The 12,500-nt window shown below is 49.0% G+C and overlaps 1 protein-coding gene across 4 annotated transcripts in view; it reads left to right on the top strand.

Moving 5' to 3' along the window:
- Nucleotides 1-1,569: 1,569 nt before the first annotated feature.
- LOC134447288 (transcriptional enhancer factor TEF-3-like) overlaps nt 1,570-12,500 on the top strand; it is a 48,301-nt gene continuing 37,370 nt past the window's right edge. For all 4 annotated transcript variants that reach the window (XM_063196683.1, XM_063196681.1, XM_063196682.1 and 1 more), the window contains exon 1: nt 1,570-1,932. In XM_063196683.1, the coding sequence (XP_063052753.1) occupies nt 1,824-1,932 (109 nt within the window). In that variant the 5' untranslated portion in view covers nt 1,570-1,823. The remainder of the gene's footprint in view (nt 1,933-12,500) is intronic.

Below are 12,500 nucleotides of genomic sequence, written 5' to 3'. Positions count from 1 at the left end.
GGCAATTTATTTGTCCTTTAATATTGCTAGATTTTCCATAAATAGTTTGTCCGCTAATATTGCTTCAAATCCATTGCTAGGGTAAGACTATGGTGGGTGGGGTGGTTGGTTGTGAAAGGATTCTCAAGTCCAAAAGGAGATCCCCGCTGAAAAAGTTTGGGAAACACTGCCTTAAAGGAATAAAGACAGCCAGGAACTCAGCCACACACACACACGCACGCACGCATGCACACATGCACGCACGCACACACACACACACACACGCACACGCACACGCACACATACACACAGACACACACATATACACACACACACACACACACACACACACACACACACACACAGACACACAGACACACACACACACACACACACACACACAGACACACAGACACACACACACATGCTTGGCTCGTGATCCCTGCTGCTCTTATGTATGTGAGAGGTCTTCTCATATATTCAACAGTATAATGGTCACTATCATGGTGCTCTCCAACTTTCCAAGTGTGTTCCTAATGCGTAATGCATTTTAAGACAGTGCGTCCTTCCAGAGGGTCGTCTCAAATGACTGTGTGAATATCGGTGAGGAATAACAGTTGTGATAGCGGCTAACGAGGTCAAGGGTGGCCAGCTGGTAGTAGGGCAGCCGTGGTGTAGTGCGTAGAGCGTTAGACTGTAGATCACAAGGTTGCAGATTCGAATCTCACCCTTATCTCTCCCTATACTACACCTCCATCCATGGCTGAAGTGGCCTCGAGCAAGGCACCTAACCCCACATTGGTCCAGGGACTGTAATCAATACCCTGTAACACAGGGGTCAGGAACCTATGACTCGATAGCCACGTGTGGCTCTTTTGGGAACTGTATCTGACTCTTACTTACCTAGGGTTGCCAACAGTCCCTTGAAATATGGAATCGTCCCGTATTTATAAGTAAAAGTATGGGTTCTGTATTGAGCTGAAATGGGACACGGGACTTTAACATGTGTTAAAATGCAGTAAATTATATCTAAGATATACAACATTTTCATGGCAGGGACCCCCCCCCCCCCCCCCCCGCCGTAATGAAGTTGACAGTTGGCAACCCTATATTTATCTTGTTATCATCAATACAGTTTGGCAGTACACTCTAAAACTGTTGGGCTTAATTGAAATACATGCTTATAATTGTATTCAGTGTTTTTAAAAATGGTATGGCTCTCACGAAAATGTATTTAAAAAATGGCTTCTATGGCTCTCTCCAGCAAAAAAGGTTCCTGAGCCCTGCTGTAACATCTGTAAGTTGCTTTGTGTAATGTAATGTAAAATGGTGGACTGATGACCCCTCTCTGTCTCATATCTTCCTTCCTTTTCTCTTATCTGTTAGGTTTGACCCTCCTCCTCAGCCCCCCCCCATCTAGACACTCTGCTTGGCAGTGGGCCCTCAACACCTCCCAACGCCCCCCACCCCACCCCACCAAAAGGCCAGAGGGGAGGTCACTTCACCTCATCGCACCCCCGTCTAGACCCCCGCGTTCATCCTCCCCCTCCCCCCTCCTTGCCCCTAACCCCAAACCCCCTCCCCCTGAAACCTCTAGCCCTAGTGAGGTTACCCCTGCCTAGCCTCTCCCTCTCCCTCTCCCTGCCCCTCCACCCCACCTCACCTCATCCCCGGTGAGGTGTCCCCTTCCCCCCGACCCCACCCCTGGTGAGGTCCCCCAGGTGAGGTGTCCCCCCCCCGCCCGGCCGCCACCACGTCTGCGGAGTGGGTCCAGGCCCCCCCCTCCCCGGGGGCGACTAGTGAGGAGTTGTCGGAGCCGCTGGACGGGAAGCAGCTGGAGAACGATGCGGAGGGCGTGTGGAGCCCCGACATCGAGCAGAGCTTCCAGGAGGCGCTCGCCATCTACCCACCCTGCGGACGCCGCAAGATCATCCTCTCCGACGAGGGAAAGATGTACGGTACGACCTACACACTCCTGTCTACATTACACACTCCTCCCATCCCCTCCCATTCAGACCTCTTACACACTCCTGTCTACACCTATTACACAGTCCTCCCATCCAGATCTCTCACACACTCCTCTACACTACACCTCTTACAGGCTCCCATGTAGACCACATTCCTTCAAACTCCCATCGCAACCTCTTTCATTCCTGACCTCTTTAAGGTTTGAGATGTACGGTACGACACACTCCCATCCAGACCTTTTACACACTCCCATTCTCCTACATACTCCCATCTACATCTCTTTAATTCACTCGTGGTTTTTTTTCTACTGATTTGTTCTGGGGCTTGATGTCTTTCATTTGATAGGGCGGTAAAGAGTGTGTAATGAGATGGAGAAACAGATGGGAAGTATCGGATTGGGAAGTGACCTTTGCTCGTATTCGAACCCAGGACTTTGGAATCATGGTGTAGTGCCTAGCCCACTGGACCCTAGTGCCTCCATACTCTTTGTAGTTTGGTGTGATTATGGAAAAGCAGATTTCTACAAGTTGTTCTGTTCTTGGTTCGTTTGGGTTGGCTTGACTCAGCAGCACAGTTTAGGGCCTGTTGTTTAGTTACGTTCATGTTCAATGGGGGCAGCCATGGCCTAGTGATTAGAGAGATGGTCTTTCAATCTAGGGGTTGACAGTTTGAATCCCCCCTTACCTCTCCCTACATCTCCATCCATGGCTGAAGTGCCCTTGAGCAAGGCACCTAACCCCACATTGCTCCAGGGATTTGTAACCAATACCCTGAAAAATAATAGTTGTAAGTCGCTTGAATTGTTGCTTTGAATAAATGAAAGCGTCAGCTAAGTGTAATGTAATGTAATGTAATGTTCAGGGCCTGTTCTTTAGTGATGTTCAGGGACTGTCTGTTCTTTAGTTATGTCCAGGGTCTGTTCTTTAGTTATGTCCAGGGTCTGTCCTTAAGTTATATTCAGGGCCTGTTCTTTAATTATGTCAGGGCCTGCTGTTCTTTAGTGATGTCCAGGGCCTGTTCTTTTCTATTCAATGTCTCTACTCTATGTTTCTCAGTTCCCTCTTCAGTACAGCTGTGAATAATTTCACATTATCACTTTAACAATTTCACTGTATTACCTTATCAAATTGACCTGAAAGAACACACAGGAAACAGAGGTAGCATTTAAAATCTACGAGCAGCTCGGGGGTCTTGCACTCACAGCTAATGGTTACATGGTTCCTTGCAAGCCCGAGTCTACCAGCAGCGAGGACAAGCCTTTATTGTCTCATTCTAACAAGTAATTTTCCTATCATGCATATGTAAAACTAAATATGAGAAACATATATGGTCTCGTCTCCCCCTGGTTCCGTGGGCCCTTACTGGCGTCTGGTCTGTGATGGATAGTCTCCACCAGCCTAAACATCCAAGGTCATAGTTCAGCAGAGTAGTACCCCAAACAGGACGACCAAGGCAGAGATGTTTTCCTTGTGGACCAGAGATGTCACATAACTCAGAGCAAAGGAGAGAGAGAGAGAGAGAGAATAACATAGTATAAAACCCTAACTAAAGGTTCCACTTTTATCACATTGTATATTTTCAATAATACATGTATAAATGCAGATAATTTATTAACAACAGCACACATGGCGTTGTCCCCGGTCTGGCCCCAACCACAGATACACAAGTGTCTGCCTATTTACGTAGACCTGAGCTTATGTAATGTCACCTACCAACCTATTTGGTGCTATTACAGCAAATGCAAATGTACAATGCAATTTATGACCTCTACACTACAGCTCATACCTGTCACTGATTCATAACATAAATACACAAGGATTAGTATATGCATACTCATAAATAGCAGACATATGCATAGTCATAAATAGCAGACATATGCATACTCGTAACAGACATATGCATACTCGTAACAGACATATACATACTCATAATGGCATGATATGCACACACAATTTGCTATTGCGTTATTTTAAACAAGTCTCAGGAAAATGCACCAAATGCGTATGTGTCCTGCACACCTCTCTCTGCTCTTTTTCTCTCAGTCCCAGTCAAAGGTCCTCAGATAGCCTAAAACTCATATAGCCCAATCACTGATTCATTAATTACATAAAAATGGGACACTAATAACTATTTATAATTTATTTAGGGGTGCATTCATGCCCATAAATGAGTAATTAGCTAGTGTCAAACCGAGACATTGTCCACACACCCAGTTATGGTCCCAGGCAGTTTATAGTAGGCCTACTGTAGGCCTACCCTTATTGTAAAGTGCTACCTACTCAACTATTTTTCTTCATCAAATGTTCAAAACGTCAATCAGAACCATGTCTTTGTTTGATGATTTGTATTCCACGTTGTACAATTGCAAATGCTATAGCTGTATAGCGGCCATCGAGCTATAGCTGTATAGCGGCCATCGAGCTATTGCTGTATAGCGGCCGTCATCTAGCACGCAATGTGGCGGTCGGAAGGTTGTAGTGAAATACAAGTGACAGTGAAATGGCAACAGCAGATGCATCTTTTGTTCACGCAGACTACCCCTCTCTTTCTCTCTCTCTCTCCATCCTTGGCTGTCATAATCTAATAAACAAGCCATTGCAGTGGGATAATTTGTGTTCTGTGCTGCTAGCACCTGTTGTATTGTATGGTCGCCGCCACAATGGTTGCATATGTGGCTCTGATATTGGAGATGGTGAGGGCAGTTGTGGGCTGTGGGCTATAAATAGAGGCCCAGGCTCTTGGCTCGTTGTAATGGTTTGTGCAGCAAGGTCTTGGCACTTTACTATAAATGTCCGTCGTGCGGCTTGCGGCGTGCGGCTTGCCTTTTTGAACTGTCAATATGAGGCTTGAGAACAGATGAGCTGGTGATTGGTGGGTGTGTGATAAAGGGAGTGGTAGAGGAGAGAGAGAGAGAGAGAGAGATAGTTTGGTGGGTGTGTGATAAAATGCACCATGCTGAGAGAAATCAAAAAAGGGCAACAAAAGGAAAGCCAAGGTGTGCGTGTGTGTGTGTGTGTGTGTGTGTGTGTGTGTGTGTGTGTGTGTGTGTGTGTGTGTGTGTGTGTGTGTGTGTGTGTGTGTGTGTGTGTGTGTGTGTGTGTGTGTGTGTGTGTGTGTGTGTGTGTTTGTGTGTGTGTCTGTGTGTCTGTGTGTCTGTGTGTGTGTGCGCGCATGTGCATGTGCGGGCTGATTGTGTGCACACTGATTTGATAATGAATATTAACTTGTAATGTGGAATCAAATTAATTATGAAATGTGCATATGTCTTGTATGTGTGTGTGTTCAGTATATACCAAGTATGTGTGTCGGTGTGTGTGCGTGTGTGTATATGACTGCATCTGTGAGTGTGTGTGTCTCCGCTATGTCATGCATGTGTGTGGTATGGTGTGTGTGTGTGTGTGTGTGTGTGTGTGTGTGTGTGTGTGTGTGTGTGTGTGTGTGTGTGTGTGTGTGTGTGTGTGTGTGTGTAGACTGTACGTATGCTGCTATGCATCTACCATGAGTCTCAGCAGACAAGATCTGTCATCACGCTGTGCACTGGACGTCGCTCATGGCCACTGATGGGCCCTAAACCCCTTATAAAGCCTGTCCTAATGGGGGGGGGGTGTATAAAGCCCGTCCTAAGGGGGGGGGGGGGGGGGGGGGGGGGGGTTGGGGGTGTATAAAGCCCGTCCTAATGGGGAGGGCGGGGGGGGGGGGGGTATAAAGCCCATCCTATTGGGGTGGGTGGGGGTATAAAGAACGTCCTAATGGTGGCAGCCACAGGCGGGTGGCAGGTGGCACATTCTGCCATGGGGGGTTGGGGGGTTGTATGTACAGGGGTGTGTGGGGAGAGGAGCGGGGCATAGGGTTGGTGGCTGTAGTGGGGGGTTGGAGGGTTTACTGGGGGTGACAGGGGTGGAGGTCACCAAGGGGGAGAGGAGAGGAGAATGGGGCGAGGAAGGAGGGGGGGGGGTGGCTGGTTGATGGTGATTGTAAGGGTGGCATGGTGGTGGTTTGGGTATTTGGGCACTTGGGTGAGTCGGAGTTTGGGGGTCACGGAGGTGCAGAAACACCCCCAACACACACACACACACACACACACACACACACACACACACACACACACACACACACACACACACACACACACACACACACACACACACACACACACACACACACACACACACACACACACACACACACACACACACACACACACCACCCTGTCCCAACACAGACACACACACCACCCCCCACCCTGTCCCAAGGGGTTCAGGGGCAGGTGAGCATGGAGGAGGAGGTGGAGGAGGTGGAGGAGGAGGAGGTGGAGGAGGAGGAAGAGGTGTAGGGTAGGGAAATGGAGGGCAGGCTAGGAGGAGGAGGAGGAAGAGGTGTAGGGTAGGGAAATGGAGGGCAGGGAGGGCAGGCTAGGAGGAGGAGGAGGTGGAGATGGAGGAGAGGAGGAGGAGGTGGAGGTGTAGGGTAGGGGCAGGGAGGGGCGGTGAGCGGAGGGCCATGGCTCGTCAGGAATGGTATTCGCTGTGCTCACAGCCTCCGGGGTTCAAGGCAGCTCGCCTGTAACCGGAGAGCAGAATAGACGTTTACCCTTTGAGCTCCAGCTTTGCAGGCAGGGCAAGGGGACAAATAAACACCCAGGGTAGGGGCTGGGTCTTGGGGCTGGGTTGGCTGGGTTGGTGTGTGTGTGTATGGGGGGGGTGTAGTAGGTCTGGGTGTAGGGTTGTGTTGGTGTGTGGGTGTGTGTCTGTGTGTGTGTGTCTGTGTGTGTGTGTGTGTGTGTGTTTGTGTGTGTGTGTGTCTGTGTGTGTGTGTCTGTGTGTGTAGGGTTAGCTTGGCTTGGCGTGTAAAGGGAGCGGAGGTTGAGCTGGCGTACTCTACTCAGCACCTGTCCCCGCCTTCCTCAACACATCTTTATGCACCACTCACTCCTCTCCTCTCTTTTCCATCTGCCCTCTTTATTCTATCTGTCTGTCTGTCTGTCTGTCTGTCTGTCTCTCTCTCCTTTTCATGGCCCGTATGCCTGTTTAACCCTCAACTTCCCCACTCCAACTCGAAGACACTGTAGAAGACATTATGTGTGTATGCATGTGTATGGAAGACCCCACCCCTTTACCCCAACTACTACCCCACCCGCCTCCCCTATCCCACCCCCCTCCCAAAGTGATGATTTAGCGGCATGGCACATGAGTCACTCCTCTTCTCTCCCTCCACCTCTCCCTCCACCTCTCCTTCCTCTTCTCTCTCTCCACCTCTCCCTCCCTCCCTCTCCACCTCTACCTCCCTCCATCTGTCTGTCCGTCCGTCCATCATCAAGTCCGTCTGCCTTTCAGCTCACCTCCAGCTGCTCCCACCCCACTCTCCAAACACACACGCACACACACACACACATGCACGCACACCAGGCCCCCTTCAGGCATGCACGCACACATGCACGCACGCACGCGCGCACGCACGCACGCACGCACGCACGCACGCACGCACATGCACGCACGCACGCACGCACGCACGCACGCACGCACGCACGCACGCACACCAACCTTCTGCCCCGTTCACTCACACATGCACGCACGCACGCAAGCACGCAAGCACGCACGCACGGACACACGCACGGACACTCACGCATGGCTGATAGTATTCAGGCTCCATGCCTGATTTCAGGCTTGACAGAGTTTGCAAAAACAAAAATATTGATAATAATTACCCATTAGGTTATTCTTATCTCAGAAAGTGTTACAGGTTCAGGGTTTTCTTCTACTATCAAGCTTGAATAATGGTCATACACAGGCTATTAAATGTTTGGATAATGTGTCAAAATAGGCCTACGTCACGTCACTATGCAGTATCTTGTCGTCGTCGTTAGAGCAGGGTTCAGACTCAGGGTATTTTTCCACTATCACCCCTGCACACGCATGCACCCACGCACGGACACACGCATGCCACCCTCCAGGCCCTCTACTGCCCACCAGCCCCCGCCCCCTTCACGCATGCACATCACCCTTCAGGCCCCGCCCCCTTTACGCAGGCACTCTTCACCCTCCAGCCCGCGCACACACACACACCCTCCACTCTCCCTCAGCACGAAAGGCAGATTTACGGCATTAGAAGAGGTTAGTGGAGGGGAGAGTGGAGGAGAGAGAGGAGCGGAGAGTGAAGAGGAGGGGAGAGTGGAGGGGAGACTGGAGGGGAGAGTGGAGGGGAGACTGGAGGGGAGACTGGAGCGGAGAGTGAAGAGGAGGGGAGAGTGGAGGGGAGAGTAGACCAGGTGAGAGGGGAAGCAGGGTGGGTAGAGGGGGGGAGGGGGTGGTGGTGTTTTCATCAACTGTCACAACACCCCCCCCCTCTCTACCACAAACACACATGCACACAAACCAACGCACCACACACCTGGAGGGCTGTGACCACCCCCCAGTGCAGAAGCGACTGTGCTCTGACACGCTAGCGGGTCAACCCCCTGTAGAGAGGGTGCTTGGCTATTTTCCACTGTGCTAGCCTACTAGCCAGGCCACGCCCTCCTAGTGACGCAACACCTTCGGCGTTGCTTCTAGTCTGGCCAAGGGCAATGGTATCTATAATATATAATATAGTTTCTGATCTCCGGAAAAATCGGGAACTCCACCCAGGATTTGGCCATAGAAATGATCCCTGGTGTTATTTATGCCATTTTATGGTTTCTCATTTGATTTTTTTTTGTGATTTTTTTATTTCTATAACCCTATAGTCCTTTTATGCTTTTATTGACCAATTGCACTTCATGTTTGTCAACCAACAATAAAGTTGAAAGTTGAAGATGAAGTTGTATGGGCAGAGAATACCGGAAGAGGAATCTTACCATTTCCACCAAGGACGTCTAGTTTCCACCAACATCCCGACCCTTCTACAGCCCATCATTATGGAGAACTGAATGAACAGTGTTACAGAAATCTTGCAGCATGCAAACACACACACGCATCAAAATACCACACACACACACACATCAAAACACCACACACACATCAAAACGCCACACACACCACCTGGAATGCTGTAGTGCAGTGTTTCTCAAAGTGGGGCGGAAGCCCCCCTGGGGGGGCGCGGAGGCATCACAGGGGGGGCTTGTGAGTGACATCTGATTTTTATTTTTATTTTCCCCCAAGGAAATGATTTCCTGTCTCGCCAATAAGCCAATACGTTTTAAGCATCATACATAATTATAAACATTATATTATAAATTCTCATATGGGAAATGAACACACATCTGCATTCCACTGCAGTCCCTTTGTTTTGTTAAATTGCTTAATTTAAACAGCTTAATCAACATCTGGCTGGGAATGATATCTTGGAAAAATTCCAATCAGGCTTTAGAGCCAACCATAGCACCGAAACAGCACTAACCAAAATAATAAGTGATCTTAGGCTCAGCACTGCCGCAAACAAAGTTTCAGCACTTATCCTCCTCGACCTCAGTGCCGCCTTTGACACGATAGACCACAACATACTAATTGACCGCCTTGAATCTTGGGTAGGCTTGTCCGGTCACGTCTTAGAGTGGTTCAAAACATATATTACAGGAAGACAGTTTTTTGTCACCATCGGAGAATACGTCTCCAACAAGTATGATGTGCCTTTTGGAGTTGCTCAGGGTAGTTGCTTGGGCCCTCTCCTCTTCTCTCTCTATATGTTGCCCCTGGGCTCCATCATCAGAGAGCACAATGTTGATTTTCATAGCTATGCCGATGACACTCAACTATATATCTCTGTCGAGCCTAGCCAAACCACTGCCATTCATGCCTTGACTAAATGCATGTCTGCCATTACAGATTGGATGAACAGTAACTTCCTAAAATTAAATGAAGATAAAACTGAAGTGTTGCTCATTGGGCCTAAGAAAAAACGTGCAAAACTCCACTCAAGCCTAGGTGACCTAAGCATACACATTAAAGATAAGGTTACTAGCCTAGGTGTGGTCATAGACTCGGATTTGAGCTTTGAGCCTCACATCAACAAGATAACAAAATCTGCTTTTTTCCATCTTAGAAATGTCAACAAAGTGCGCGGCTTGGCCCCCCGACAAGACGCTGAGAAACTTATTCATGCCTTTGTCACCAGTAGGATAGACTACTGCAATGCTCTCTTCTCTGGTCTCCCAAAAAAATTAATTGACAAATTGCAACTCATTCAAAACTCTGCGGCAAGAATCCTAACAAGAACCAGAATGAGAGAGCACATCTCTCCTGTCTTGGCAGACCTGCACTGGTTACCTGTCTCATACAGAATCGACTTTAAGATTCTGCTCACAGTATTTAAAGCATTAAATGGACTTGCCCCTAGCTATATCTCAGACATGCTCTCTTTTTATGCCCCTGCTCGAGCTCTCAGGTCCACTGATGCCAAGCTGCTAAGGACCCCCACCCCCCCGCAGAAGAAGATCGGCGACGCCGCGTTTGCCTGCTATGCGCCCAAGAGATGGAACGCCCTCCCCATCGAGATCCGATCAGCCACCTCCGTCGACTCCTTTAAGAAGCAGCTGAAGACCCACCTCTTCATCCTTGCCAACTCCTAGCTGCCAAGGCGTCATAGTGTCCCAGCCGCCGCAGCGCCCTTACTACTCGCAATCCAGCCCTGGCAGGGGGCTCCCCTAGGTGGCCGCTGGTCTCTGCCTGAGGTTTCTTCCTGACTACAGGGGGTCTTTTTTCTCAGACCTCACCGAGCTTTTTTTCCCCCTCACAAACTATGAATCAAGCGAAAGGGAGTTTTTCCTCACCCCTGATGCCACCAGGGGCCGCACCTGAGCGCCCAATCTCTGTGTGACTATCTATGACTTATGATAGGCCCAGCCACTATGGACCTTACACATCTAAGAATCCTGGTCCTAACCTACGTTGACCTTATGACTCTACATTCTCTGTCTATCTCTTCTTCCTCTGCCTTCTTGCTTTTTCTGCCTCTCCTCTATACCTCTCCTTTTAAATCTATCTCTAACAATGTTTTTTCCCATTTGTTAAGCACTTTGAGTTACATGCCTTGTATGACACAGTGCTATACAAATACAATTATTATTATTATTATTATTATTTGTTTTATCTCACCAGTCACTTTTCCTTTAATTATGCACAGCGCAGAAATCGTAAAATCTGCGCGAGTAGGCTACTGCTGTTGCTTGGGTGGGGGGGCTCGGAAGCATCCAGACATCATTCACCAGGGGGAATGATGGGAAAAGTTTGAGAACCACTGCTGTAGTGTGAGTCCAAGTGCAGAACAGGGTTTCACATGCTAGCAGGTCGACCCCTGTGGAGGGGGTTCTATTCCCTCTACCAATGGATTGGGTGAGGTGTGGTGGGGTGTGGTGGTGTGGCCTGGCGAGGGGTGGGGTTGGGTGTGGTGGCGTGTCGTGGCGTGGGACTGGATTGGGTGGGGTGACGTGGGGTAGGATTGGATTGGGTGGGGTGGGATGGCGTGGGATTGGATTTGGTGGTATGGGGTGTTTTCGTCATCTGTCATGGCTGCCAACATAACTGACACCCTGCCCCCCCCAACACAGACACCGCTCACCACACACACACACACACACACACACACACACACACACACACACACACACACACACACACACACACACACACACACACACACACACACACACACAGACACACACACACACCCGGAGCAGAACATGGCCCGCTCTCACACGCTAGGGTGTCAAAGTCGTGTGGAGAGAGGGGCCTTGCCTATTTACTACACTGTGGCCCATAGACATGTGTACATCCAGTATGTAGACATGAATACAATATGTCTATGCCAGGGGGGTCAAAGTCAAATTGGCTGAGGGCTGAAAACAAAATCTGGAACAAAGTCGCTGCCCAAACTCAATATTTATATAAAATATGGACTTAAGTTGTGTGTGCATGCACTTACTACTCATAGTTACATTCCACACACACTCTTTCCCGTCACATACGGTAGCTCAAAGGTTCTACTCATATTGGCCCACTCATATTCCTGTGACACTCAACTTTCATGTTCAAGTCTTGCTATACATTAATAGAGTACAGTATGTGGGCCAACTACTAAATGACTCTGTGAGCCAGATTCAGTCCCTGGGCTTGAGTTTGACATCTCTGCTCTATGTCATATCCTGCCCTGCCCTATGCCATATCCTGTCCTGCTCTTCTCTATGCCATATCCTGCCCCTGCTCTATGCCATATCCTGCCACTGCTCTATGCCATATCCTGCCACTGCTCTTCTTATGCCATAGCCTGCCTGCTCGTCTTCCAATGTGCTGTTGATTGGTTCGTAGACAGTGGTCAGCATATTCAGGGGAAAAAATTGATCACCTTGTGAAAATGCCCCTTCATAATCCCTCTTCCTTAAAGTCCTGAAATTTGTGGTTGGAGTAAAATAATTAGTCTCAGCAGCCTATTTTTTAGGTGTGACTGAATGAATTTGTAGTTAGCTGCTAGCATCATTATGTAGACTGCTGCAGTTTACTGAAGATGAAGACACACTGACACACTGAAGATGTATTAAGGGGGGGGGGGGGTTGCCCTGGGGATTCCCTTGTAGTCATAGTGAA

Source organism: Engraulis encrasicolus, chromosome 4, assembly GCF_034702125.1.
Source record: "Engraulis encrasicolus isolate BLACKSEA-1 chromosome 4, IST_EnEncr_1.0, whole genome shotgun sequence".
Classification (NCBI taxonomy): Eukaryota; Metazoa; Chordata; class Actinopteri; order Clupeiformes; family Engraulidae; genus Engraulis; species Engraulis encrasicolus.
The sequence above is the reverse complement of the archived record's forward strand: the minus strand, read 5'-3'. Positions and strand labels throughout refer to the sequence as shown.